General features: G+C 46.3%; 1 protein-coding gene across 6 annotated transcripts in view; it reads right to left on the reverse strand.

Moving 5' to 3' along the window:
• The window catches only part of Wdtc1 (WD and tetratricopeptide repeats 1), a 66,564-nt gene that overhangs the window by 28,811 nt on the left and 10,981 nt on the right, over positions 1-26,772 (reverse strand). For 2 of the 6 annotated variants that reach the window (XM_087548673.1, XM_087548670.1), the window contains exons 1-3: positions 19,022-19,084; positions 3,689-3,835; positions 1,818-1,901 (exon numbers count right to left, since the gene is read on the reverse strand). In XM_087548673.1, coding sequence (XP_087404799.1) covers positions 1,818-1,901; positions 3,689-3,736 — 132 coding nt within the window. In that variant the 5' untranslated portion in view covers positions 3,737-3,835; positions 19,022-19,084. 6 annotated transcript variants of the gene reach the window in all.

The raw sequence follows: 26,772 nt of genomic DNA on the forward strand, positions 1-26,772 counted from the left end.
TAATTTTGCACACCCCCCAACCCAGCTCACTCACTGTTCTCACTGCATTTTGATTATCTATCAAATGACTCTACCTACTCTAAAGACCCCATAAAATCCTTGGAAGAAACACAAAAATAAGCCTCCCCACCTCAAGTCAGCAATGACGTTGTAGATGCAACACTGAAGGACTAAGGAGAAAGAGAGGAGGGTGGAGACAGAGGAGACCTGGGTCCCACATAGTGAACGGAGCGCGCTGGCTCCCAAGTTGTCATCTAACCTCCACACCCGTGTGTACCTACGTGTGCAGGTCGGGAGTTCAAGAACAGTTTTAAAACATGTAGTAAATAAATGTAAAAAAATGTAAACTATGTAGCTATCCAGGTGTGGCTGTGGGGCAGACATCTGGGAGGCTGAGGCGGAGGGCTGGAAGTTCAAGGGCAGCTGTGAGCAGACTCTGGAACCCTGTCTCGAGTCTATCAAATAATACTGACTGTAAGTCAGCTACTCTTGAGAGATCTGAAAAGTATGTCTCTACACAGAAACATGTGCATGAATGCTCACTGCAGTGCATGCATACATACATGCGTACATACATACATACATACATACATACATACATACATACAAACAAAATTTTTTTTGGGGGCTGGGGACTGAACCCAGGGCCTTGCACTTGGTAGGCAAGTGCTCTACCACTGAGCTAAATCTCCAACCCCACATACAAAATTTTAAGGCTCACTTTGCCACTACTATTCTACAGCTTACATGAAGCCCATGGCACTTCTATGTTATACTTGACTCAATCTAATTTGAATTTATGCTCAAATTACACAAGAAACAAAATGGAAATAAAGAGCAACCAAAACGAGGCATGGTAGGCCCATACCTGTAATTCCAAGTTGGGACTTGCAAGCAGAAAGGTGGGGAGTTCAAGAACAGCCTTAGATACAGAAGTAAATTCAAGGCTAATCTAGGCCACATATAAACACTGCATCTAAACTGTACCAAGAGAAGGACAGTAAAGGCAGAGGGAGAGCCGAGAGATGTGGCTGCAGCACCCACAGGTTCCCTGTGCGTAGACTCAACCAAGCACAGAGGAAAGCAAGGGGCAGGACTGTGGCAGCCGCAGCTGCGCAGACATTCTTCCTCATCATCTTCAAAACCATGTGGTATGACAACTATTTGTACAGCATTTACACTGCATCAGGCATTACAAACAATCTAGAGATGGTGTGTTCAGAAATATGTTGGTAGGTTGTATGTAAAGTGACAAGTCATTTTATAAAAAACAAACCAGGAGCTTTAGAAGATACTCAGACCTGTGGAAAGCTCTATAAAAATCCCAAGCACATCAAGGGATGACCGTGTAGTACATGCAACTTACTTAAGTGTAATATCAAGAAAAGCCAGCCGAGTGTGGCGCTGTACTCCTTTAATTCTAGAGCTCCTGGGGCAGAGGCAAGGGGATCTCTGAGTTCGAGGCCAACCTGGTTGACAGATCAAGTTTCAGGGCAGCCAGGGCTACACAAAGAAACCAGTCTCAAAATACAGCAAAAAAGGGAAAGAAAGAAAACCGGGGTCTGGAAAGATGAGCCGGCAGTTTAAGTACATACTGTCTACAAGGAGGACCTGAGTTCGATTCCTGTCACTTTGGCTTTAGGGCATCTGATGCCCCTGGCATCCAAGAGTGCCCGCGCACACACAAGACACGCCCACTCCCCCCGTACACCTGACTAAGTGTGGTGGCACACGCCTCTAACTGAGCAGCAGACATGTCTCACCTGCAGGGGATGGGAAGCAGGATGTGTGTCTGGGATGCAAACTGGATCGCTTACCTGAAGCTCTGCTTCCAGGCCCAGCCGCCGGATAAAAGGGTCAGTGACATGATATCGCCGCTCAAAGCTCAGGGCACCCCGCTCCTGGGAATAAAAACAAATTTGCATTTCCTTTGATTCAATCCAATAGTATTTAGTATCTGTCTATGGATGTTTTTTCCTCCATGCACATCTCCGTGCACATGGGCACGCCTGGTGTCTGCAGAGGTCAGAAGAGGGCGTCGGGTCCCCCACCACCTGGGTGCTGGGGATCAAACCTGAGCTCTCTGGAAGAGCAGTATGCTGCAAACAGTGAGCCACCTCTCTAGTCCCCAATGTATCCAGGCTTTCTATATCCAACCCTATGCTGGGCACAGTAAGAAACAGAAACGGGGGGGGGGGGGCGGGGGGGGCTGGGGATTTAGCTCAGTGGTAGAGCGCTTACCTAGGAAGCGCAAGGCCCTGGGTTCGGTCCCCAGCTCCAAAAAAAAAAAAAAAAAAAGAAACAGAAACGGTAACGGTAACGAAGAACTGGAAAACCAATGAGGACTGTTCCCGGAGTTAGGATGGACGGGCATCATCTTTAGGATGCACACCGTTAAGGCACACACATACCAAAATAACCCACTGACTCTGAGCTTCTAAAAATAGGTCCTTGCCTTTTTTTTTTTTTTTTTTTTTTTTTTTTTGGTTCTTTTTTTCGGAGCTGGGGACCGAACCCAGGGCCTTGAGCTTCCTAGGTAAGCGCTCTACCACTGAGCAAAATCCCCAGCCCCGGTCCTTGCCTTTAAGGCCACCTGGCCCAATAAAACCCCCCAGAACTTGGTAAAGGTTCACCCCAAAGGCTCAACAAGACAAGGAACAACGGACAATGTAGAGACTGAGGCACGCCAAACCCTTGCCTCCTATCAGGGCATACGCTACACCGAGTCCGTCCAGTCCGTCCACGTGAACACCAAAGCTCAGTGCTTTGGTAGATGAGTGTATGTTTGAAAACAGGGTCTCAGTATGCAGGCCTAGTTGGAACTCTCTATGTGGATGAAGCTAGTCTTGAACTCATTGAGATCCCCCTGCCTGAGGACTGAGATTAAAGGCATGCATCACTACACCTCCTGACTACTAAGTACAATTTTCTTTTTAGTTTAAAAATGTTCTATCATTTAACTTTTCAAAGATGCTATCACTTAACGACAGAAAAATCAGAGCACAGGCGGGCACAGTGAGCGGCCTTCGGGTAAGTAACTGCTCGGGGCAGTGGTCTATGAAGCCGAGGACTCCAGCTTAGGGTTCTTAGCAGAGGCACATATGCCTTGCTTTAGACTATTTTAAGGCTCTAAGGCTCCCATGCTGGAATCTCCAGCTGAGGCCATGAAGAGGCTATCATTTTCACTCCTGTGTGCACACCCACATGGACACCTTCTCTCCACTGATGGCTCACCGGCCTGCATTAATCTTAGCAATGGAGGCACGAGTACAGAGATGGGAGCACTCCGTAAATTCTGTGTACTTGAAAAAAAATCGGTGGAGGCAGCTGACTTTGATTTCCGCCTCAGTGTGCTGCGAACGAGCTGTACGACTCTGGGTAAGTCATCAGCTCTAGAGCTGTCTGTCTGCTCGGGTTTTTTGGCCTTTTTTTTTTTTTTTTCATCTTTAAATGAATCTGTAGGGCTGAGCTACAGTTCTCAGTGGTCACGATCCCCCTGCCGGGGTCACAGGGGTCACTTAAAAACATTGGAAAACACCGATATTTACATTATGATTCATAACAGTAGCAAAATGATAGTAATCAAATAGCCACAGAAATAATTTATGACTGGGGACTGTATTAAAGGACCACGGCCTTAGGACGTTTTAGAACCACTGTGGTGGGGGAGGAAGGGGCTGCTGCTTACCTTAATTTGCCTACGAATGAGGTCTCTAGTTATATTGACTTTTGCCATCTTGTCTTAATGGTTCAACAGAAGGAAGCTATAGAAGGATCTTCAAGACCCTTGCACATTCCAGCCAAGCCCAGGTCCACAAGACAAGCATTTAATTACCTAGGAAGAAAATTAAAAATCCATCAAGCCTTGGGAAATGGAAAAGGTGCCTTCAAAAGCCTGACCCCACTCCTAAAGCAGCCCACTAGCCCCCTCAGTGATTTCTAATGTGGTGGGCTAGCCCTGCTCCGATGAAGAACCCCTGGATGGGTAAAGATGGGGAGCACTGTGATTCCTAACTATGGGGAGCACCGATCAAGCACTCGAAGGAGTCAGGATTCCTCCACACACCTGTGGCAAACCATCTGACCTGCCAATCACTTTAGATCTGAGACCTCGGCTGGACTCTCCCACAACCACATCAGCAGTACAGACAGACTGGAAAAGGGTGCTTTCCAGAGAGCTGACACAAGGAAACTATTATTGTACTACTACTGTCTCTGTGGAGACAGAGACTTCCTTGTCGAATTGGTCATCTCTTTTCTCCTCCTACCTTTATATGGGTTTCAGGAATCCAACATAGGTGACCAGGCTTGCTCTACCTACTGAGCCATCTCACCAGCTCCAACCACTTTTTTTTTAATTTAAAAATATTCTAAAATTCTACGTAGGAGTACTTTGCCACATGTAAATCTGTGCCTTATGTGCAGACCAGAAGAGACCAGAAGAGTATCGGATCCCTAGGACTGGAGCTGCAGTGGGGAATCAAGCATGGGCCCTTTGTAGAATTTAACCACCAAGCGACCTCTCCAAACCCATCCCATAACTTTTTTTTTTAAGATTTAATTTTTTAAAAATGATTTATTTTATATCCACAGTGTTCTGCCTGCATGTATACCTACCACCAGAAGAGGGCACCAGATCTTATTATAGACAGTTATGAACCACCGTGTGGATGCTGGGAATTAAACTCCGGACCTTTTGAAGACCAGCCAGTGCTCTTAACCTTTGAGCCATCTCTACAGCCTTAAGGTTTAATTTTTATTTTTAAATTATGTGTGTTTCTGTGTAAGCATGTGCAATGAGTGCAGGTGCCAGCAGAGGTCAGAGGAGTCAGATCCCCTAGGGGCTGGAGTTACACACAGTTGTCATCAATGTGGTGCTAGAAACCAAACCAGGGTCTTCTGGAAGAGCAATTCCTGCTCTTAACTGCCAAGCCATTCCCCAGCCCCTAGCAAATGTTAAGCAAATATTTGATGACTATGGTCAAGACTCAGCTGAATAGAATGTCTTCTTCAGTATCTGGATAGTTTAGCCTCCATTCCATCACCCCTAAATGCTATCCCTTTATCATCTGATTCTGTTTAAAAGAGCAAGTAGTCCGATTCTTTAGCATACAGCAAAAGGAAACACAAAATGCAAGAAGAAAGCTTAGGTATATTCATCACAGACTGTAGAAGAAAAGCCTACAAATTCTCAATATTTGGGATGTATTGCCACACGACGTCACGGATAAATGAGAAATGAGAATCCCAGGGCATCAAGATGACTCAGTGTGTGACGGTGCTTTCCCTGGCAGCCACATGATAGAAAGAGAAATGAGTCCGGCCAGCACCTGTACAACCACACCCACACACACACCCCACACATAAAAACGAATGCAGTTAAATTCATCAAAAATAAATGACAGCCATGAAGGGAAACCACATATGTTATGTGTGGCCTTAAACAAATACTACACTCGGCACTTCGGGGTTATAGTATAATTTTTTTTCCAAGTCAGGATTTCTCTGTAGCCCTGGCTGTCCTGGAACTCACTATGTAGACCAGGATGGCCTCAATTCCCAGAGATCTGCCTGCCTCTGCCTTTAAAGTCTTGCGCCACCACACCCAGCTTTAATCCTTTTCAGGAATCTGCCATAGCTGGTTTCTGCTGCTTTTAACTATAAATCGTCCAGAGGATAACTCTAAAGCTGGAAGAGAAGGACAAGAGTCAAAGAACTGAAGGAAGAGGCTCCTGAGGAGAGATTACCAAGGCAACAAAGCCAGAAAGGTTCAAACAGCTCAACTGGATCCAGGCTGATGATGTGGGCCTGTCATTACAGGTACCTAGGAGGCTGCTGAAAGACAGAGGTCAGCGCCTGCCCAAGGCTACAGGGTAACTTCAAAGCCAATCTAAGTGAATTAGTGATACTGTTTCAAAAAAAACTAGGAGAGTGGGGGCCACCCGGCTGGCACTGGGGGTGGGTAGAGCACTGCCCAATGCTCTGGCCTCAGCTTCAGCATGGAAAACAGCTGCTACAACATGCTACTTCTGTTGTTATTGTAAACAGAAACAAACAGATTCACATGTAACAGTTTCACAGTGTCATATATATGGCCAATAAACAGGAGCAGTGAAGAGACTGGAGCCCAAGCCTATATGACTTGTTCTTAATCACAATGGTGTGTTCTTTTCCAGAGTAATGGCCACAGTGAGAATCCAAAGAGCCGACCAAGTCATAACTGTTTTTTATCAAGTATGAAGCACGGTGAGAATGGAGACTACAGAATAAAAGACACAGCACCTACACCAAGAGAGCTCAGGGTTAAGGATAAGTGGTGTTAGTTAGGATTGATGTAGGGCTTGGAAATACTGAAAGAAACAAAGGAGGAAATCAGGCATAAAGTCAGTTGAGAGATAAAATAAAAACGCAGATTTAAATCAGACTGCTTAGTTTGATACAACTAATGTATACTTAACTTTTTTGTTTGTTTTGAGACACAGTTTCTGTGTAGCCCTAACTGTCATGTAACTCTGTAGGTCAGGCTGGAGTAGAACTCAAGAGATCTGCCTGCCTCTGCCTCTGCCTCTATCCAAGTACTGCGGCATTAAAGAAGGTGTGTACTGCCACTGCCTGGCTTATACTTAGGTGTTGTTGTTGTTGTTGTTGTTTTATTTTAACATTTGGAGAGGGAGTGAAGGGCGAGAGAGAGAAGAGAGGAAGAACAAAAGCAAGAGCTATACTTAAGATTTTGATGAACATTTATTTCTGCTCTATCCTAAGAAGAAACGGGCAACGCCCTGGAAAGCTACCCTGGGATCACAGCCTGGTTGTTCTCAAGGAAACAAAGACTCGGTCCCTTCCCACAAAATTTTGTAGGCACATCTAATTAGATAAAAGATTCACAGATGGGCTGGAGAGAGATGGCTCAGCGGTTAAGAGCACTGACTGCTCCGCTTGAGGCCCTGAGTTCGAATCCCAGCAACCACACAGTGGCTCACAGCCATCTGTAATGAGCTCTGATGCCCTCTTCTGGTGTGTCTGAAGACAGTTACAGTGTACTTATATACATTAAATAAATCTTTTAAAAAGTTCCACAAAGAGGGCTGGGGATTTAGCTCAGTGGTAGAGCACTTACCTAGGAAGCGCGAGGCCCTGGGTTCGGTCCCCAGCTCCGAAAAAAAGAACCAAAAAAAAAAAAAGTTCCACAAAGAAATACCTTTAAATCTACCAAGGGGCACAACTACTTTCTTTCTTTCTTTTCTTTTTTTTTTTTTTTTTTTTTTGGTTCTTTTTTTTGGTTCTTTTTTTCGGAGCTGGGGACCGAACCCAGGGCCTCGAGCTTCCTAGGCAAGCGCTCTACCACTGAGCTAAATCCCCAGCCCCTGCTTTCATATCCCTACCCAAAGTCTCTCGAACAGGGTGGGCACACTCAATCCCAGCAGCTGAGAGACAAAGGCAGGTAGGTCTCTATGAGCTTGAGGCCAGCCTGGTCTACAAATCCATTCCAGGATTGTCAGGGGTGGCTACACTGAGAAAACAACAAAACAAACTCTCAAACATAAAGGACTGGATCGATAAAACTTATTTTATAATGAGAAGATGAAGGCCTTCCTGAAGTAGTCAACAAGTCACACATACAGAAGCTTAGGAATAAGGGACCTGAAGTTGGCATGCTGCAGTGACATACGGGATCAAACACTAGAGAAGACAACACCAATGGGAATTCTATGTTAGATGTAGCATGCAAATTACATAATGGCTGGAATTAATAATTTCAAGAATTTTATCAAAAATTTTAATGAGCTGGACTTGGAAGGATTAATTGAATCTTAGTTATACTAATTTATTCATACATCTAAGAAGCAATCACAGAAGACAGCAGGACATTACCCACAGAAGGACATGCCAGCAGGGAGTCACTAGAGAGGACATGGACTCTCCAGTCTGAGGCAGGACAGTGAATGCCACACCGTGACTTCCACACTCAGCGCTGGAAGAATATTGAGAGCTGATTTGTTAGTTTGTTCATAGAAAATGAAAGCTCAATAAAGACATTCTCTAGCTAGAGGACAAAGGTTTGCAGGGTGTGATCTGTAATTAGGGTGCTACAAGGCCAGCCCTGACAGACACCCACGAGGAGGGGAAAGTGAATTGGATGGCACTGGCAGCACAGAGGAAAACACACGACCTAATGTTCTGGCAGAAATATGAGCTGAGCTTCTGTGCAGAGGTTACACCTCTCTGAAGGTATTCTCCCTCGGGCTGAAAATGGCTACCATGGCATCTTTAACCCTATCCTGACCACAAGCTTTTAGCTTAGACTACTAGGAAACTTTCTTCTACAAGGATAAGAAACTAAGAACTTAACTAAATTTGATTCCCGGAACCCACATGTGACATGGAAGGAGAAAACCGACTGAATAAGTTGCCCTCTGACCTCCCTACACACAGTGGTATGTGCATGGGCGTTCACATACTGGGCATGAGTGAATTCCAGCCCCCTCCGTATCCCAGGAAAACAGGACACCTCACACTGAGTTTCAGTTTACACCTCTGTAAAACGGGTACAGAGCTGGTACACCTACCTCAGGGGGCAGCTGTGTCCCTCCCTCACCGTGCCCGGAGCACAGCAGAGGCTCAGCAGACCAGATAGGTGTGAACTCTAAAACTTGATCGGTCCTATTACACATCTCCGGTAGCACAGGTCTCCCGCATTTCTCTATCAGGAATGAAGCTGACACTGGAGATCCCATCAGAGGTCCGGAAAGTGACATACAGCACCATGTCCTTACTGCTAGCTTTAAGTTGGGAGTTCAACTTAAAGGAAACTCCACATAAAACCTCATGCAGAGACGCTTATGGAAGCGCTGGACAAAGACAGCTCAATGCCTCAGGGGTAAATATAGTGCATATTGTCGCTTGACCAGGAAAAGCAAGGAAAAGGCCAGGCTTGGTGTACACGCCTGTAAGCCTGAGGGGTTGAGGCAGGAGAGTCATGAGCTCAAGGCTACCTGGCCTACAAAGACTCTATCTCAAAAAGGGGGTGGGGCTGGGGTGATCACTCAGTTGACAGAATAAAGTACCTGCTAATAAATTCGACTCCCAGAGTCTGGCATAAACCGAGTCTGGCAACACAAGCTTGCAATCCCAGCGCTGGGAGATGGGAGGCAGGAGACCCCCCAGCCTAGACTGAATCTCATAAAGTGTGTGTGTCGGGGGTGGGGAGACAACTTGGCAGGTAAGGTGCTTGGCCTGCAAGCCGAACAACCTGAGTTTAACCCAGGAACCCACAGTGGAAGGCGGGACTCTCATGAGTTATCCTCTACACTGCATCCTGGCATGACTGTAACCACACATGCATATACAGGCAAATAGTGGGCCACACATACATATGCACAGAGAGATAGTGGGCCACACCTAAGGTTGACCTCTTGCCTCCATACACGCTCACACATACGCACAACACACATGTGCGCACACCAACTCACAAACAAAGAATGAACTCAGAAACCATCCAAATGAAAGATGATGTCATATGATCGGATCCTTTTCATGTAAGGGTTTAGAAGCTGTAATGGAGAACAGGTTAACACTTGCTTAGGTTGGAAGAGATGGCGGAACAGAAGAGGGCTAAGGATATGGGCTTTGCAGAACAACAATTCAGCAGTATCCAGGACACTAGGTGTTGTGCACCCCCCACCCCAGCTTGTTCCAGAACATTCCCATTACCCAACACCCAGCAAATAAATATACAGTTCCCATCTCTCCTCTGTTCCCAGCACCTGGCAGCACCACGCTCCACTCAGTCTCGATGCGTCTACCTGTTCCAGATGATTCACTAACACATGGCCTTTGTGTCTGACTTCTTCCAATTATTCCAATTTTATCTGAGATCCTTCCACTCAGGGCCATCACTGCTTCCTTTCTTTTTTATGCCCAAATAGGAGTCCACTACACTGATACCCACTGTGGCCATCCGCTGGCTGTGTCCACAGTGCTGTGAACATCTGTGAGAAGGCCCCGGCTGAGGATGTAGCTCGGGGTACAACATTTTCCTAGCATGTACAAGGACTGGAGTTCTTCATACAAGAGTTTTAACTCTTTCTCTCCAAGGCCCGGTGTGGTGGCACTCACCCTTAATCCCACACTTGTGGGCAAAGGCAGTGGGATATCTATGAGTTCCGGGCCAACTGGTTCTACAGACTGAGACCCTGTGTCTAGATAAGTAATAATTTTAAAAGTCTTGTGTAGGAGTGTGGCGCACACCTGATCCCCGAAATCAAGCTCTGCAGGCACAGGCAGGATGACTGAGGCGAGTCTCAGCTACGCTGCAGGTTCCAGACCAACCAGGGCTCTCCCAGACCGCCTCAAACCTAAAGATCGACCAAACCAAGTCTCCTTCTTCTTCATTGCATAATAAACTCAAGGGTAGACAGGATTACAAGAGATCTTGCCTCAAAAGTGACTAAGTAGCCGTCTTTAAGATGACAATGTAGTTCTGGGGCAGAGGACCTGCTTATCATGCTCAAAGCCCTGGGTTTGAGCTCCAACAAAGCTTTACTGATCTGTCAGGGTATAGTGGTGCACCTGCAAGGCAGAGGGAGGCCAAACCACAGGCTGGCCTGAACACAGAGCTAGGACAGTAGAGAGGCCTCCCTCAAAAATAAACAAACAGGGGTTGGGGATTTAGCTCAGCGGTAGAGCACTTGCCTAGCGAGCGCAAGGCCCTGGATTCGGTCCCCAGCTCCGGAAAAATGAAAAGAAAAAAAAAGAAAAGAAAAATAAACAAATGAAACCTATAAGCTCTTTCTAGATATAGGAAATTTCTTTCTAGATATAGGAATTTTCAAATGTAGGATACTGATTAATGATATAGAAAAACTGACATCTACACACAGTTAAGCCACCAGGTCTACGACATAGATGGCCATACTAGCTGGGAGGGACGGCAGAAAACCGCAGAGTGGGACTGGAAACCTAGCTCAGCAGGTTACAGTGTACTGCTCTGGCAGAGGCCCTGAGTTCAGCTCCCAGCACCCAGGTGGGAACAGTTTACACATGTTACTGCAGACCCCTGGAGCAAGCCCATGAGACAGGTGCTATTCTTATCCCAGATGCAGGATCTGAGACACAGGAAAGTTAATTTATCACAGCCATGAAGTTATTAAGTGGGGAGTCAACCTAGTCTCACACCAGACCCTAGGCTACTAGCCACAACACAACTATTGCTAGGATCTTTAATCAGACCATGTTCAAACAGTTGCCTGAAACAAATTTTATCTCTTAGCATTCTTCAGAGGTAAGCAAGGAGGCAAAATTGTTTAATAATGTGTAACAGTCTGGCTCAACCCCAGTACCAACACTCACGGGAAAAATAATTTGGCTTTGCTATTCTTAAACACAAATTTATAGAGGTAGTGATGGCACGTTCCTTTAATCCTGGCACTCAAGGCTGAGGCAGGGGAATCTCTGGGTTCAAGGCCAGCCTGGTCTATAGAGCAAGCTCCAGGACAGCCAGGGCTACACAGAGAAACCCTGTCTCCAAAACCAACCAACCAAACAAACAAATAATAAATTTCAAGAGTGCTACTTCAGGCTGACGTATCAGCCCATGTTTGTTCCTCCAGCACGCAGAAGGGCTGAGGCAGGAGGATCATGAGTTTGAAGCCTGCAGAGGCAACCCAGTGAAATGCTGCCTCCAGAAAAGCACAAATCAAAAACACATATCTGGAAACACCTGAGTCTCCTGGCTTACCGGATGCCATGGAGTCTGACATGAGTTTCTGTGGAAGTCTATCCTAAGAAGCACTTCCCTTTGTGGGAAGCACTGAGTGGAAACTCACCTTGGCATCTCCTCTGCTGAATGAGGCTTCTACTGACATCTGGGCTGTGTGAGCATTTCTCTGAGCATTGCTCCCTGTAGTTAGCCAGTCTGCCTTCTGTTAGGCCTGAAGCATAGGTAGCATAAAGCAACAGAAGGGAGCAGGCAAAGGGAAGCATGTTCTGATAATGCTGTCCTCACTCAAGGTTTATGGGCAAACGCTCTCAGATTTGATCTTTAATTTGTGCCTTTCCAAATCCTGCCAGTCCCCTACCTCCTGCAGGGAAGCCCCTGAAGCTCCACCCCCTAACTCAGGTCTCCAGAAAGGCCAAGGGAAAGCAAGGTGAGGTTACAAGTCCTTCCTTTACAGTAGCCATTTAGCCATGAGACATACAAATGTGACTGAAGAGGCAGCCTGGAGAGCTGCCAGCACCTATGCACAAGCGCTTTGACTGAAGGAGCTTCCTATACAGCCCGGCTACGTACCATTCAAGAATGGGCAGTTTTGGGGTTGGGGATTTAGCTCAGCGGTAGAGCGCTTGCCTAGCGAGCGCAAGGCCCTGGGTTCGGTCCCCAGCTCCGAGAAAAAAGAAAAAGAAAAAAGAAAAAAAAAAAAAAAGAATGGGTAGTTTTATTCTGCTTGAAAATAGAATCTGGGGTTGTAAATAAAAGTAAAGGTTTGCTAGGTTCTGGTCCTTAACACTGCCTGAGAGTCACTGTGTAACACCCTGGGCAAGGTCCTACTCTGTAACCCTACCCCCACTCCAAGAAAATGGGGTTAATCCCTCCCTTGATGGCTACAGGGAGGATTAAGGGTCATTATTCTTGGCACCCAGCTCTGGCACTCACTCCAGCAGTTGTGAGCTTGTTTATCCTAAAAGAAGGCACTTAATATAAAAATGTAAATAGTGACCCTTGACCCTCACTTAAGAATGTCTGGGGCTGGAGAGATGGCTCAGCGGTTAAGAGCACTGACTGTTCTTCCAGAGATCCTGAGTTCAATTCCCAGCAACCACATGGTGGCTCACAACCATCTGAAATGGGATCCGATGCCCTTTTCTGGTGTGTCTGAAGACAGCTACAGTGTACTCACATACATAAAATAAATAAATCTTAAAAAAAAAAAACCAACATAAATAATAAAAATCTGCTTTAAAAAAAAAAAAAAGAATGTCTGGACATTTCTATTCCTTCCCTCCTTTAGCAGTACCACTTCCTGGCCACGACCTTCTTCAGATGCTCTACCTCTGACCTCCATCCCCATCCCATTTCAAAAACACCATGTTGCCAAGGATGGCTTTGAACTCACTCTGGAGTCTAAGCAGGCCTTCAATTTTCAATTCACCCAGATAGGCCTCCCAAGCAGCTGGAACAGGAGGCCCGCCTGCTGACAACTTTCCTTGAGACCAGACCCTCCTACGCTCAACCTGCTGGCTACCTCCTTCCAGGATACGGGTTTCAAGGTTTTAGGTGTTGCTCAGTAAAGCCACCAAGCGAAGCTCTGAAACTGAAGCTATTAGTAATAGTACAAAGAATTAGCCCGGGGCTTTCAGGGTTCCCCTATTCAGGCCTGAACACATCCTAAGGAAGCCAATAAACTATTAAGTCCAAGCTCCAGGGAATAAATACTGTCTTGGTCCTCGGCAGCCCATTCACAAAGCAGGTACTCTCACAAGCTCGCTCTAGGGGCGAGGAGATGGACTGTAGCTCAGAGAGGACCCGTGACCTATGTATGTAACTACTTCCAATGGTAGCCCCACCATTGGGTGATAGTGCCTGTCCTGTGGGGGATGGGGCTCTGATAGGATTAAGTGAGGTATGTTAGACAGACCGCCTGGCAAGTGTCCAGGATAAAGCAGAAAATCAATACATGTCACCTTCTTACCGATCAAAGAGGAAGCAGCTGGATATTTTCACAGGATCGCAGTTTAAAACACCAAAAAGATTGTTTAGTTCAATTACTTAAAAGTTTTAACCCTCTGTCACACGCCTGGGGGCGGGCGGCTCTTGCCTTTAATCCCAGCGTTGTGGAAGCAGAGGCAGTGACCCTCTGAGTGCTTGGAGGTTAGATAGGAGGATCACTCTGTAGACCAGGCTGGCCTTGAACTCACAAAGATCTGCCTGCCTGTGCCTCCCAAAAGTTGGGATTAAGGCATGCACCATCGATGCCCTGCTTGAGTAAGTTACTTCTATTGCCCATAGTGTGACTTCAAGTGCATAATATGGGAAAATAATTTTCATCTTGCAAGACAGCCCCAAAGGTTAAAGGAGATAAAAAGGAATATTAACTAAACCAAGACCATCAATGTATGTCAGCTATTTTTTAAGATATATCCAAGTAATATGTATCTGTCAAAGTAGGTTGATCAGAATGACATGTAACGATAAGGTGCAGGTTTCTCGTGGTGATTTTCTTAAGACATGACAGCTAAGAAGAAAGCACAGTTCACCAGTTTATATTACACTTGTCCAGGGCTGGCTCAGATCCAGGTGTGCATGTAGCACACGTGTTCAAGTTTAGAAGAGAGAAAACTAGAACAACAAGTGAACGATCACTGCTGGGAGTGGCGGTGTAGGCCTGTAATTCTGGCACTGGAGAGACTGAGACAGGAAGAAGATGGACATGACCCCTACTACAGTGTGCTGCCTGAGTTACCCCGTGAGTCCCAGCACAGTTCAGGCCTCAGACTGTCTGGAAAAATGTCTCTTCAGTTGTGTCCTCCTATGTCCTGAAGCCCAAGGGTATGAGAAGGCCACACGGAGGATGCTCAATGTGTGTGTGTGTGTGTGTGTGTGTGTGTGTGTGTGTGTGTGTGTGTGTGAGCACCATGTAGAGAACAGAGGGCAACTTCTGGAACGTCGTCTTCTCTGAGATCTGAGGTCAGGCTGTCACACTTGCAAGGCAAGCACCTTTACCAGCCGACCATCTTGCTGGCCCAGATTTGAACTTTTGATCCATGCTGGGAGTTTGGAGAATGTTATGTCTGGTCTCAGTACCCTCCTTTTTCTGTTTCCTGTTTGCCTCTCTTGTCACTTTATTCTTGCCACCACGGAGCCAAGCAGATATGGACTGACACCCTGAAATCTGACAGCCACAATGAAGCTTTCTCTTTGAAAGAAAAAGAAGAAGCCAATCGTGCAACTCCGAAAGTTGGCCAACCGTTGTTAACGTTGTCATTGTTGGCAATATGTCATTGATTCTTTCTTCCCTTCAGTGACTCTCAGGGAAGGTCCCAAGCAGAGATAAAGGTTGTTTAACGGCTCTGCTAAATGATGCCCAAGGTGGTATCATTTATAAGACATGACTTGAAAGCAAGGGTTCCTAACGAGATGGAGAGGCAAAAGCATCCATATTTACCAGCAGTTTAATCCGGACTAGGACAGAAAAGGCTGTCTCCAGTGCACCAACGAAATACAGCAACTTGCTGAGCCGAAGCAGGCCTCTAACTTCTGTGTTGTTCAGGAACCCGAGGCTAGGAGACCACGGGTTCAAGGCCTGCACGGACTATTAAAGTTCTATCTCGAAAACTTATAAAAGGCCAGACACTTGCTCAAGCCTGAGAAGCCAAGCTCAATCCCCAGAGCCCACAGTGAAGGACAGAATTGTCTCACTTGACTGCACAGATGCAACGGGACATACAAACAATGGTGTGTGTACCAGCCCCTGCATATATGTGCGCAACATACATGCTGTGTGCACACGCTCTCACACAGAGTGGTCTATTTTTAAATTTTAAAAAGCTGAAGTAAAAAGAAAAAGAACCGGTGACATAGCTCTGTGCTGCAGAGCTTGCCTAGCATGTTCAAGGCCCTGGGTTTAACCCCCAGAACCACCAAAACCAAACCAAGGCATAAAAGAACAGAAGAGGGCTGGAGAGACGGCTCAGTGGTTAAGAGCACTGACTGCTCTTCCCGAGGTCCTGAGTTCAATCCCAAGCAACCACATGGTGGCTCACAACCATCTGTCATGGGATCTGATGCCCTCTTCTGGTGTGTCTGAAAATAGCAACAGTATACTCATATACATAAAATAAATCTTTAAAAAAAAAAAAACAGAAAGGAGGCAACTTTTGTAGAGAAGCCTACATCCATGCCGAGGCATGTTTTCCTCTTCCCTTCTCTTAATGTTCATGCTTCAAACCTATATTGAAAGCATTCTTTTGGGGGATGCAGAGGTGGCCCCTCTCCCAGAGGACCTGAGTTAAATTCCCAGCACCCACAAGGCAGCTCACACAGGTCTGCAACTCCAGGATCCCAATGCCTTCACACCAACATACATGTAGGCAGAACACCAAAGCATACGAGATAAAAATAATTTTAAAAATTATTTAACAGGGCCGGGGATTTAGCTCAGTGGTAGAGCGCTTACCTAGGAAGCGCAAGGCCCTGGGTTCGGTCCCTAGCTCCGAAAAAAAGAACCAAAAAAAAAAAAAAAAAAAATTTAACAGACTAAAAGAGAAGAACCTCAACTATTTATGCCAGACATGCTGACCCACACCTGTAGTCCCAGTGCTCAGGAGACTGAGGCCGGGGGATCTGCTTTGAGTTCTAGGCAAGCCTCCAATGCACTGCAAGACCCTGTCTCAAAAGAAGAGAAAAATGAAATACGACGATTTAACAATGAAGAAATCAACTGTTAGCCTCAGAGTCAACCCTGCTAATTACTCCCTGGTCTGTTTTAGAAGATCTAGGGGGTGGGGGTGGGGGGTGCTGGAGATATGGTTCAGTGATTAAAAGGTTTGGCTGCTCTAGCCGAGGACTGGGGTCAATTCCCAGTACCCACATGGCAGCTCACAGCCATCTGTAGCTTCAGTTCTAGGGAACCTGCCACCCAATTGGATTCCGTGGGCACCGAACACATGTGGCGTGCATACGTACGTACATACATACGTACATACATACATACATACATACATACAGGCAAAAGACTCATACGTGTAAAATAAAAACAAATTATACTTAGCAGCAAAAATCCAATTCTTAAAGATACAAGGCTTACAAGAAAAAAAAATACAGAATTCAAACCAGAAATGGTCTAAGAGTGTCCACTCACTGTGTGAGCAGAGCCTCACAACTCCCAACTTAAGTGGAGCCCAGTGAGCACACCTGTGCCCTACGTAGAGATAATATAACATTGTTGCCTCAGAAGATACTCCAGAATGATTTTCTTCTCAAAGCTAACTTGGGCTTTACTTATTTATTTATACTTGGGGTTTTTTTTTACTTATTTATTTATACTGGGTCTCACTAGGTAGAACAGGCTAGCCTCAAACTCACAAGAGATCGGGCAGGCTTTGTTTAAAAAGGAACGAACAGCTGGAGCCAGATGTGGTGGCGCTCACCTTTAATCCTAGCAGGCAGGAGGCAGAGGCAGGCAGATCTCTTGAGTTTGAGGCCAGCCTGGCCTATAGAGTGAATGTAAGGACACCCAGGGCTATATAGAGAAACACTGTCTCCAAAAAGCAAAACAAAAGGGAACATTTGGGCCAAGACATTATACCACTTAATCCCTGTACTTGGAGGCACGAAAATAAGAGTTTAAAGCCAGCATCAACTATATGATTTCAAGGCCTGCCTGGACTACTTGAGACTTTGAAACCCACACATGAAAAGAATGCTTATCTGACATTTTATCCTCATCATCCACCCCATCCTTGAAAGGAATGGAAAAGCTACAGTCATGGTACTCAGCTTCCAAACTCAAACTTGAGAACGAAACTTTCAAGTTGACCCACCAACACATTACCTCAAGAGACTTAGAAAACCAGAGACCTTCACAGCCCAAGAAATTAGTCACATTCAGCTGCTAAGATAAATCGTCCCGTACTTCTAAGATAAATCGCAACGTAACCCCTCATATCTGTTTTTCTATTAGTCCTGGTAATGGACCTGCAGTGGAGAGCAAACCAGAAGTCGCCAAGAAACTCCAACTACCGGGCTTGGGGGGAGGGGCGCGGCGGGGAATGGGACACTCCACTAGAGCTTTCAGAAAGAGATCCTGCTGGTTTGCGGTTTATCTCCACGATTCTTATTTACCCTTTTGAAGTGGGTACTAATCGCCCACTCCCAAACAGAGACCCTTTGTACTTAGCGCTACAGTTGATGATGCAAACACCTTGGCAAAGTTCAGTTTGTGTGCCAGGATGAGCCACTGAAGGCATCTGCGGCTGCCAGAAGCCTGAAAACACACACACACACACACACACACACACACACACACACACACACACACACACGGAGAGGAAGGAGAAGGAGAGAAAGGAAAGGGGTATGGGGGAGACAGAAACAGAGAGCGAGAGGGGGAGAGAGGAGGCAGAGACACGAAAAGAGCAGATCAGGTCCTTGACCTCTTGAAACTTCCACCTGCCCCTTTCTTCCTGAGTGCGATCAGTGCCAGATCAGATGTCAAAAACTCCGCAAAAATAAATAAATAAATAAAAGTCTCGTGTCTCTGCCCCGGTGAAGCCACCGGGACTTCTACAGCCTTCCCCTTACCTCCCAGCCAGTCGCCTGCGAGCCTTCCTTCCCCGGCCCTTTCTGCCCTTCCTTGTCGCCGCCGAGGCCTGACCCCTTCTCGGGACACCCCGGAGTCCCGAGGTAGTCGGGCTCAGGCCCCCAGCACGGGAACCGGCCCAGAGCTGGCGGCCCGGGTGCTGGGGCTGTCGGAGCCTGTCCCCGACTTGGCATCTGCGGCGGGGATGGGGCGGCGGCGACCCATACCTGTCAGGTCTCTTCCCAGGACCAGCAGCGGAGCAACTTCAGGAGCCCATGTCGGTCCAGGGGGCCCGGCCCCTCTCCCGGGAGCAGGGTTGCGGATCCCGGGAAGGGGGCTGGGGACCCGAGCAGCTCTAGCCTCTTCCCATGCTCCCCGCCCGGCGCCTGGCCGGGGCCGGACAGCGCCTCCGCCCGCCCCTGCGCACCGCCTCACACCCGCGCTCACACACACTCACACTCCCTCGCGCGCTCTCACACACGCACTCCCCTCCCTCCTCCTCTGTTTATCTCCTCCAGCTGTCTGGGGACCCAGAAGAAGTTCCGCACTGCGCCTGCGCCACGCAGACTCCGCGCCTGCCCCGCGCCTCCCGGTCGGTGACTACGCTACGGCGATGGCGCCCGGCAGTTTCCTGAATAGTGAGCGCGGGCCCTAATCCTCCCTGTCCCCCCCCCGCCCCCCAACGCGCGCCCGGTCAACGTCTGCTGCCGGTGGCGCCCACTAACCTGCTAGCGGGGGAGCCCCCCGCTCCGCCGGGGCCAATCGGCTTCACCGCTCGCGGGAACGGCAGCCAGTGGGCGGGCGGAAAAGCGGGACTCAGCTCTGGAGTATCATGGGAGTCGTAGTCTTTCGCCATCGCAGAGGTGCTGCGGTGTAGGCTTGCCCCGCCCAGTTACCATTAGTTACCTGGACGCACCTCCCATCCCACTACACCCTTTCTGGGTCCCAATTCCACATGTTCTCCCAGGTCCAGTACAGCACCTCTAAGGACTAAGGGCTCATCAATATTGCCTCTGATCCTGTTAATTAGGGAACACCTAAGGCTAAGACCTTAGTCTTGCCAGAGCAAAGCCTCAGCAGTACTACTCCTTCCTGCTCTAGGGGGCTGCTGAAGTAACACGTTCCATGCTGGAATCTTCAGGCACTGAAAGGAAAAGGCCCTATGTTGAGTGACCTGGGAGCTCTAGGAACCCAGATTGGATGGCAGACAAGGTCTATCTGATACTAGTCGAGTAAATGCTGTTCTGACTTTCAAGCTCCAGGTCAGAACTGGGACACCCTCCTCTCTAAGGAAGTTTCAAGGTGACAAAGGCAGCGCTGAGGGTAACTTAAGGTAGAGAGACCAGGAGCTTCAACTCAAACACATTGCCATCACTTTCTGAGAATCTAAATGTTAACTTAGAGTGGTAGGTATACAGTATGGCAATGTCCAAGGAAGAACACCTTTAATGTCACTGCATGCTCCCTTTGATAGATACAATTGTTTCTGTTTTCAAGGAAGAGGAAACAAGCATAAAGTGGTTAAAAAGCTGCTAGCCCAGGGTCACACGGCTGATCAGAAAACAAGGATTGAAACCAGGTAGTGCTCAAGGACTAGGTAGAAACATTTAGCTGGTCCCGGTTTCTCTTCCCGTAAGTGTCTTGTCTTTGCTCATTTCTGTTCCAATCACTTATGTGAATTAGTCCAAACTGATTTCTTTCTCTTTGGAGAAGATCCTACCCTTGTGAATTCAGGTCAGTCTTCATTTCTTAGAAAGGTCATGGGGCATGCCTCCTGACCTTTCCTGCTTGGCTGTATGGAAGAAGGGGGGGGAGGGGAAAGAGGGACAGAGAGAGAAACAGAGACACAGAGAATACTTAGCTGGGTGTTGTGCTTGTGGGAGGTACAGGTGAATGGACCTGAGGCTAGTGAGTTCCAGCCCAGCTGGGGCTACAAGGTGAAACCTTGTCTCAAAAAACAAGCAAAAACCCCACAGACATTAAGACTTGACATTTTGAATCCACAGGTCCTAGCTTTAGGCCTGCAGTCTTCATTAGGGTGACTGGGTCAATAGAGCTACAAAGTAGCTAATATTTATCCTATGTCTTTCTCAAGAAGTAAGTGTTTCTAGTGAATTAAACAAGCAGGCAGCCAGCAAATGGTAGAATTTGGCCTCAAAACCTAGATATGTCTAATCCATGCATAATCGTTTTTTAAAAATAATATATTAATGAGTCCCTCTTCCTTTACACCTGCATGTTGAGATTCCATTATAGATGGTTGTGAGCCACCATGTGGTTGCTGGGAATTGAACCCAGGACCTCTAGAAGAGTAATCATGCTCTTAGCTGCTGAGCCATCTCTCCAGCCCTCCCCATTATTTTAATAGGGAATTGTTCTGGGTGACATGGTTGCAGAAATGACAAGAAAGAGGGGTGGATTGTGCTTCTGTGACAGTATATATCTGCAGTCACAGTGAGTGTTTGCTGGCAAGGGATAACCAGAGGTAATAACCCCCACAATAACTTGCTTATTTTCTGGCTGGTATTCACTGGAGCCCTCAAGCTTAGTCACATGTCTCCATATATAGTATTTGTATGTATGCATGTGCATATACATTGGCAAACACTAACTTATTGGACTATGTATTTTACTCTTACTCTGTGCTGATCAGTATTTTGTCAACTTCACACAAGGGGAGGGGCAATCCTCACACCGGCTTGGCCTGTGAGACATTTTTTTTTCCTTTTTTTTTTTTCGGAGCTGGGGACCGAACCCAGGGCCTTGCGCTTGCTAGGCAAGCGCTCTACCACTGAGCTAAATCCCCAACCCCGAGACATTTTCTTGATTAACAATTTATATGAGAAGACCCAGTATGGCCCAGCATATTATGAGTAGTGCTACCCATAGGCAGGTGGTCCTGAGTTGTAAAAGAAAGCAGGCTGAGCAAGCCACGAGGGGCAAGTAAGTATCACTCCTTTGGACGCTTCCGTTTCTCCTTGAGTTCCTGCCCTGACTTCCCTTCATGATGTTCTGTGATCGGGACACGTATGAGTTCCCCCCCATGTGGTTTTTGGTCACAGTGTTTTATCACAGCAATAGAAACCCTAAATCACAGGCTGGAGAGATGGTTCCGCGGTTAAGAGCACTGATTGCTCTTCCAGAGGTCCTGAGTTCAATTCCCAGCAACCACATGGTGGCTCACAACCATCTGTAATGAGTTATGATGTCCTCTTCTGGTGGTCTGAAGACACCAACAGCAACAGTGTATCCACATATATAAAATAAATAAATCTTTAAAAAAAAGAAACCCTAAGTCACTCATTTATATATATAAACACATATATTTATATATATCATTTATATATGTGTTTATACACACACATACACACACACACACACACACACACACACACATATAAAACTTAATGTGCAAGACCCACGCTTTGATTCCCAAGACCACAGAGAAAAAATGTTCAGTTCAGGACATAGCTTCCAGCCAACTCAGATGAACTGAAGAAAGCCTAGCTAGCCACGCTGGTTGGCTTTGGTTAGTATTCAAGTCCAGTAGGTACAGTTATGTCTCTAAGTCACTCTAGAACCAATTAGGGGAGATATGTAAAGGATCAATTCCAATAATCTCTGATTTCTTTTTTTTTTTGGAATAAGTATTTTCAAATATAGTTTATGGTAATGAATATAGCTGGTTTTTTCCTCCCCAAGAACATCAACGGATAATCCAACTGATGGCTGCCTTCGCAGAGAGAGTTGCTGTATGGCTTTCATCGTATTAGACTCCTGGATAAACGCAACAGAAGTCAACCTGAAATTGAAGAGTCTCCTATTAACAACCCTTGATTCTTTCTTGCTTACTTGCTTATAGCCCTCGTTGGCCGCTGGCCTAGAACTCACTATGTAGACTAAGTTGGTCCTTTCCTCCCAGGGATCTGTCTGCCTCTGCCTCCTGGCCACTGAGATTAAAGTTATGTCCAGCAACAACCCGGCAATTCTAACACTCCAGAACTATTATTTGGGGCCAGAAGGAGGCCTACACAGGCAAGGATGCTCCTTCCACGTCCAGTGTACTAGCAAAAGATGCCCTAACTTCCGCAGGAGGGTGGGTGGATGCACACTGCTTTTTCAAAGTGTAGTGCCCAACCAAGTAAATCACTCAGATGCAATCGAAGTGTCTCAAAATTGCAATAAGGAGTAAAAATGGAAATTGAAAGATAATACATTAAAGATGATGGTTTTCTTGAGGCTCTACATTGAATATAAACACAAAAATATATACACCTGGGTTGTAGAGAAGGCTCAGCGGCTGAGAGTACTGGGTTCTCTTCCCAAGAACCCAGGTTAGAGTCCCAGCATCCACAGGGTATCTCACTGCCATTTCAGTTTTAGGGGGATCCCAAAATCTCTTAACAGCCTTTGCAGGTACACAGACCACATGTAAGCAAAACCCCGTAAGTGAAAAATGAAATTAAATAATTTTTTAAAAAAAGAACTGAGGGGTTGGGGATTTAGCTCAGTGGTAGAGCGCTTACCTAGGAAGCACAAGGCCCTGGGTTTGGTCCCCAGCTCCAGAAAAAAAAGAACCAAAAAAAAAAAAAAGAAAGTCCCCCACCACTGAGCAGCTTCCTCAGCTTTTTTTTTTTTTTTTTTAACTGTGCTTTATTGTTGTTTGAGAAAAGGTGTGTGCGCTGTGGAATTCATCATGTAAGCCCAAGCTAAGCTAGCCTGGAACTTGTGTCGATGCTCCTGCCTTTGGCTCCCAGATGCTAAAACTGAAGACCTGCGAGGCCACACCCTGCTCTCAACTTGATTATTATCTAGACATTACTGAATGCTACAAATAGTTTCTCACTAAACATTCAACTTTTCTTATTACATTTGTGTGTGTTTATGTTTGAGTATGCATGAGCACAGCACACGGGTGGAGGGGCCACCTTGCTGAAGTCTGTACTTTCCTTCCAACCCCTTGGTTCCTGGGGATCAAGTTCAGGTTGTCAGGGTTGGCGATAATCACCTTTATTCCCTGAGTCATCTCACTCAACTACAATGTTTTTTATTAAATGAGAGAAAAAAACCCATCTTGATCTAGACACTACACTCACCTAAAATTAAAGTTTTATAACCTGGGGCTGAGATGAGGTTATATATAAATATCATATATATTTTTTTTCTTTGAATTTGAGGCCAGCCTACAAAGCAAATTCTGGGACAGCCAGGGCTACACAGAGAAACCTTGTTGTGAAAAAAAAAAAAAGAATTTTAGTTTTGAGATAATAAAAAATTAGATGCTCTCTCTTTTACGAGTTCTGGTTATTGTCAGGGTGGTGGCACAGGCCTTTATTCCCAGAACTCAGGAGGCAGAGGCAAGTGAATCTCTGAGTTCAGAGTTCAAGTCTAGCTTGGTCTACGTAGTGAGTTACAGGACAGCCAAGGCTGCACAGGGAAACCCTATCTTCTGGTTACAGGACCTCTTAAGAGTAAATCTAGGTTTGAAACCCTATCTGCTAGTCCCCTAATTTGACCCAGAAGAAAATTGTATGTATTAAAATTAATTCTGGGGGTTGGGGATTTAGCTCAGTGGTAGAGCGCTTGCCTAGCAAGCACAAGGCCCTGGGTTCGGTCCCCAGCTCAAAAAAAAAAAATAATAATAATTCTGTATTTATTTCATGCAGGTGGAAATGTAGAGGTCAGAGAACAACCTTTTGGGAGTCAGTTCTTTTCTTCTACCTTGTTCTGACCTCCAAGCACCCTGCTAACCAGGGTCTTGGGTAACCAGGTCTCTAGCTTCCATCTCATAGTAGGAATGTGACAGATGTGTGCCACTACCACATCTGGCTTCTTGTGTGGGTTCGAGGGATCAAACTTTGGCCATCAGGTGTACATAGTACTTTGGCCATCAGGTGTACATAGTATTTATGTGTCTATCTATATGACTCCCAGACCTCACCATGCTGGGTTTTTGTTTTATTTTTAAAATTGTATTTGTTTATTTTATGTATGAGTACACTGTCGCCGTCTTTCAGACACACCAGAAGAGGGCATCGGATCCCACCACAGATGGTTGTGAGCCACCATGTGGTTGCTGGGAATTGAACTCAGGACCTCTGGAAGAGCAGTCAGTGCTCTTAGTGGCTGAGCCATCTCTCCAGTCCCCATGGTGAGCTTTTTAAAAAAGAAATCGCTATTATTAGCTGTTATTTGGGGGTGGGGTGGGGCTGGCTCATGGCAATGGCACGGTGTAGCTTTAGGGACCAGAAGACATCTTTTAAAGTCACTTCTGTCCTTCTACCTTTACATGGTTCTGGGGCTCGAATTCAGGTTACTTCTTGAAAGAAATTTAACAGAGGAGGAAACCCATGTTACAACATGACAGTTATTAGAATATACACGCAAACTGGAACCGAATCCATCTCACCCTTCATGGCGCGCCATGTCTTTTATGTTCAAAACACGTAGATACTGGCTCGCTAAACTGATGGTCACCTGCCACTTACCAAATGCTGCCATAAGTCCTGATGATTGGCACTAACTGCGGGAAGCTACAGTACTGCGAGCCACCGTCAGCACAACGTGGGCTATGCTTCATGTGAGAGAAAGGGGTGACTGTGCTGCTCCACAAACCTGTAGCTCTCCAACTCTAACATGTGCACAAACCGGGGGAGATGTGGGTGGGAAGGCATGGCTCAGTGCTAGGGAGCTAGTATCAGTCCTAGTATCACTTCGGGGGCTGAGGCAGGAAAATTGCTATGCGTTTTCAGAGCAAGACCTCCTCCCAAAAGGAAGTAAAACACAAAAACCAGAGTTTACACTTCGCGATCTGAAATCCCTTCTAACTGATAGGTTCTAAAAAGGAAATCAGTGTGCCCGCCTTTCACAGTGCCCCCTAGTGGTTGCCTGTGAACACTGCATCTCCTCTCAGACAAGGAGGACGGAAATGATCAGATTCACCCAGCCCTCATCCCCGGACACACATACACACACTTTCTCCACACAAGATGTGAGCAATACTTTAGTGGTAATTCTTCTAGAAAATGTTCTAGGGGGTTTCCTGACCAATCACCTCAACTTTTGCATCCATTAAAATCAGGGCTTTTCGGCAGCGCTGAGTGGAGCCATAACTTCCTCTCAAATGTCTCCAAAAGTTTCCTGTTCATAAGTCTGGCCTGGGGCTTGATGGAACCTTCCTTTATTAGGCTCCTACTTTGTTTTTTTGGTTTTGTTGTTGTTGTTGTTGTTGTAGTTTTCTGCCGAAAGTGTCAGCAGGTAGAAAGTCATGAACTCCCTTAACAATCTTGGATTCGTTCAGAAAGATCTCCAAAGTCCCTGTTTCCAGGGTCCAAAACAGTTCAGAGAAAGCTCAGCTTGCACAATGAAGATATAAGTACCCATGCCCATCTCTAGGCTGGCAAGTTGTGGCTCAGGCTCTTAGTCCTACCACTTGGGAGGCAGAGGTAGGCAGATCTCTGAGTTTGAGGCCAGTCTGGTCTACAGAGTGAGTTCCAGGACAGTCAGGGCTACCCAGAGAAACCCTGTCAGGAAGGGGGTTAGAAAAAGGAAAAAAATACCCATCTTAGGTTAATTAGAAACAATATATGTGGGTTGGGGATTTAGCTCAGTGGTAGAGCGCTTGCCTAGCAAGTACAAGGCCCTGGGTTCGGTCCCCAGCTCCGAAAAAAAAAAAAAAAATATATATATATATATATATATGTAAAAAATACTGGGGTTGGGGATTTAGCTCAGTGGTAGAGCGCTTGCCTAGCAAGCGCAAGGCCCTGGGTTCGGTCCCCAGCTCCAAAAAAAAGAAAAGGGAAAAAAAGAGAAAAAAAAAAAAACAACTTAGGCATAATAAAGGTCAATAAACGACGCTGGCTCTAATCACATTTATCACCTAGTTTTTGCTTGGTTCCAATGTAGAGTCTAAGGAATTTGGAAGAACTAGTATCTTGGTTAGGATTTCTATTGCCTAACAAACACCAGGACCAAAAGCAGTTTTCAGTGGGGGTTGTGGGGTTAATTTCATTTTACAACTCTCAGGTCACACTTCATCACTGAGGGGAAGTCAGGGCAAAAACTCAAGGCAGGAATCTGGAGGCAGGAGCTGATGTGGAGGCAATAAGGAATGGCACTTACTAGTTTGATCAACTTGTTTTTTTGTTTTGTTTTGTTTTTTTTATAACACCCAGGAGACCACTGGCCCAGCATGGCATCACCCACAGTCAACTGGGCCCTCTCATATCATCACCAAGAAAGCCCTCTCATATCATCATGAGCCCTGGAGAGATGGCTCAGCGGTTAAGAGCACTGTCTGTTCTTCCCATCAATCACATGGTGGCTCACAGCCATCTGTAATGAGATCGGATGCCCTCTCCTGGCCTGCATGCTCATGTTATTTCCTCTCACGCCTCTTGCTCCTAATGACCCACTCAAAACCAGAGCCAAGTCAGCCTGACTGAAGATGACCAGAACATAAGCCTTGCCTTCA

The sequence above is a fragment of the Rattus norvegicus genome, chromosome 5 (assembly GCF_021556685.1).
Source record: "Rattus norvegicus strain SHRSP/BbbUtx chromosome 5, alternate assembly SHRSP_T2T, whole genome shotgun sequence".
NCBI lineage: Eukaryota > Metazoa > Chordata > Mammalia > Rodentia > Muridae > Rattus > Rattus norvegicus.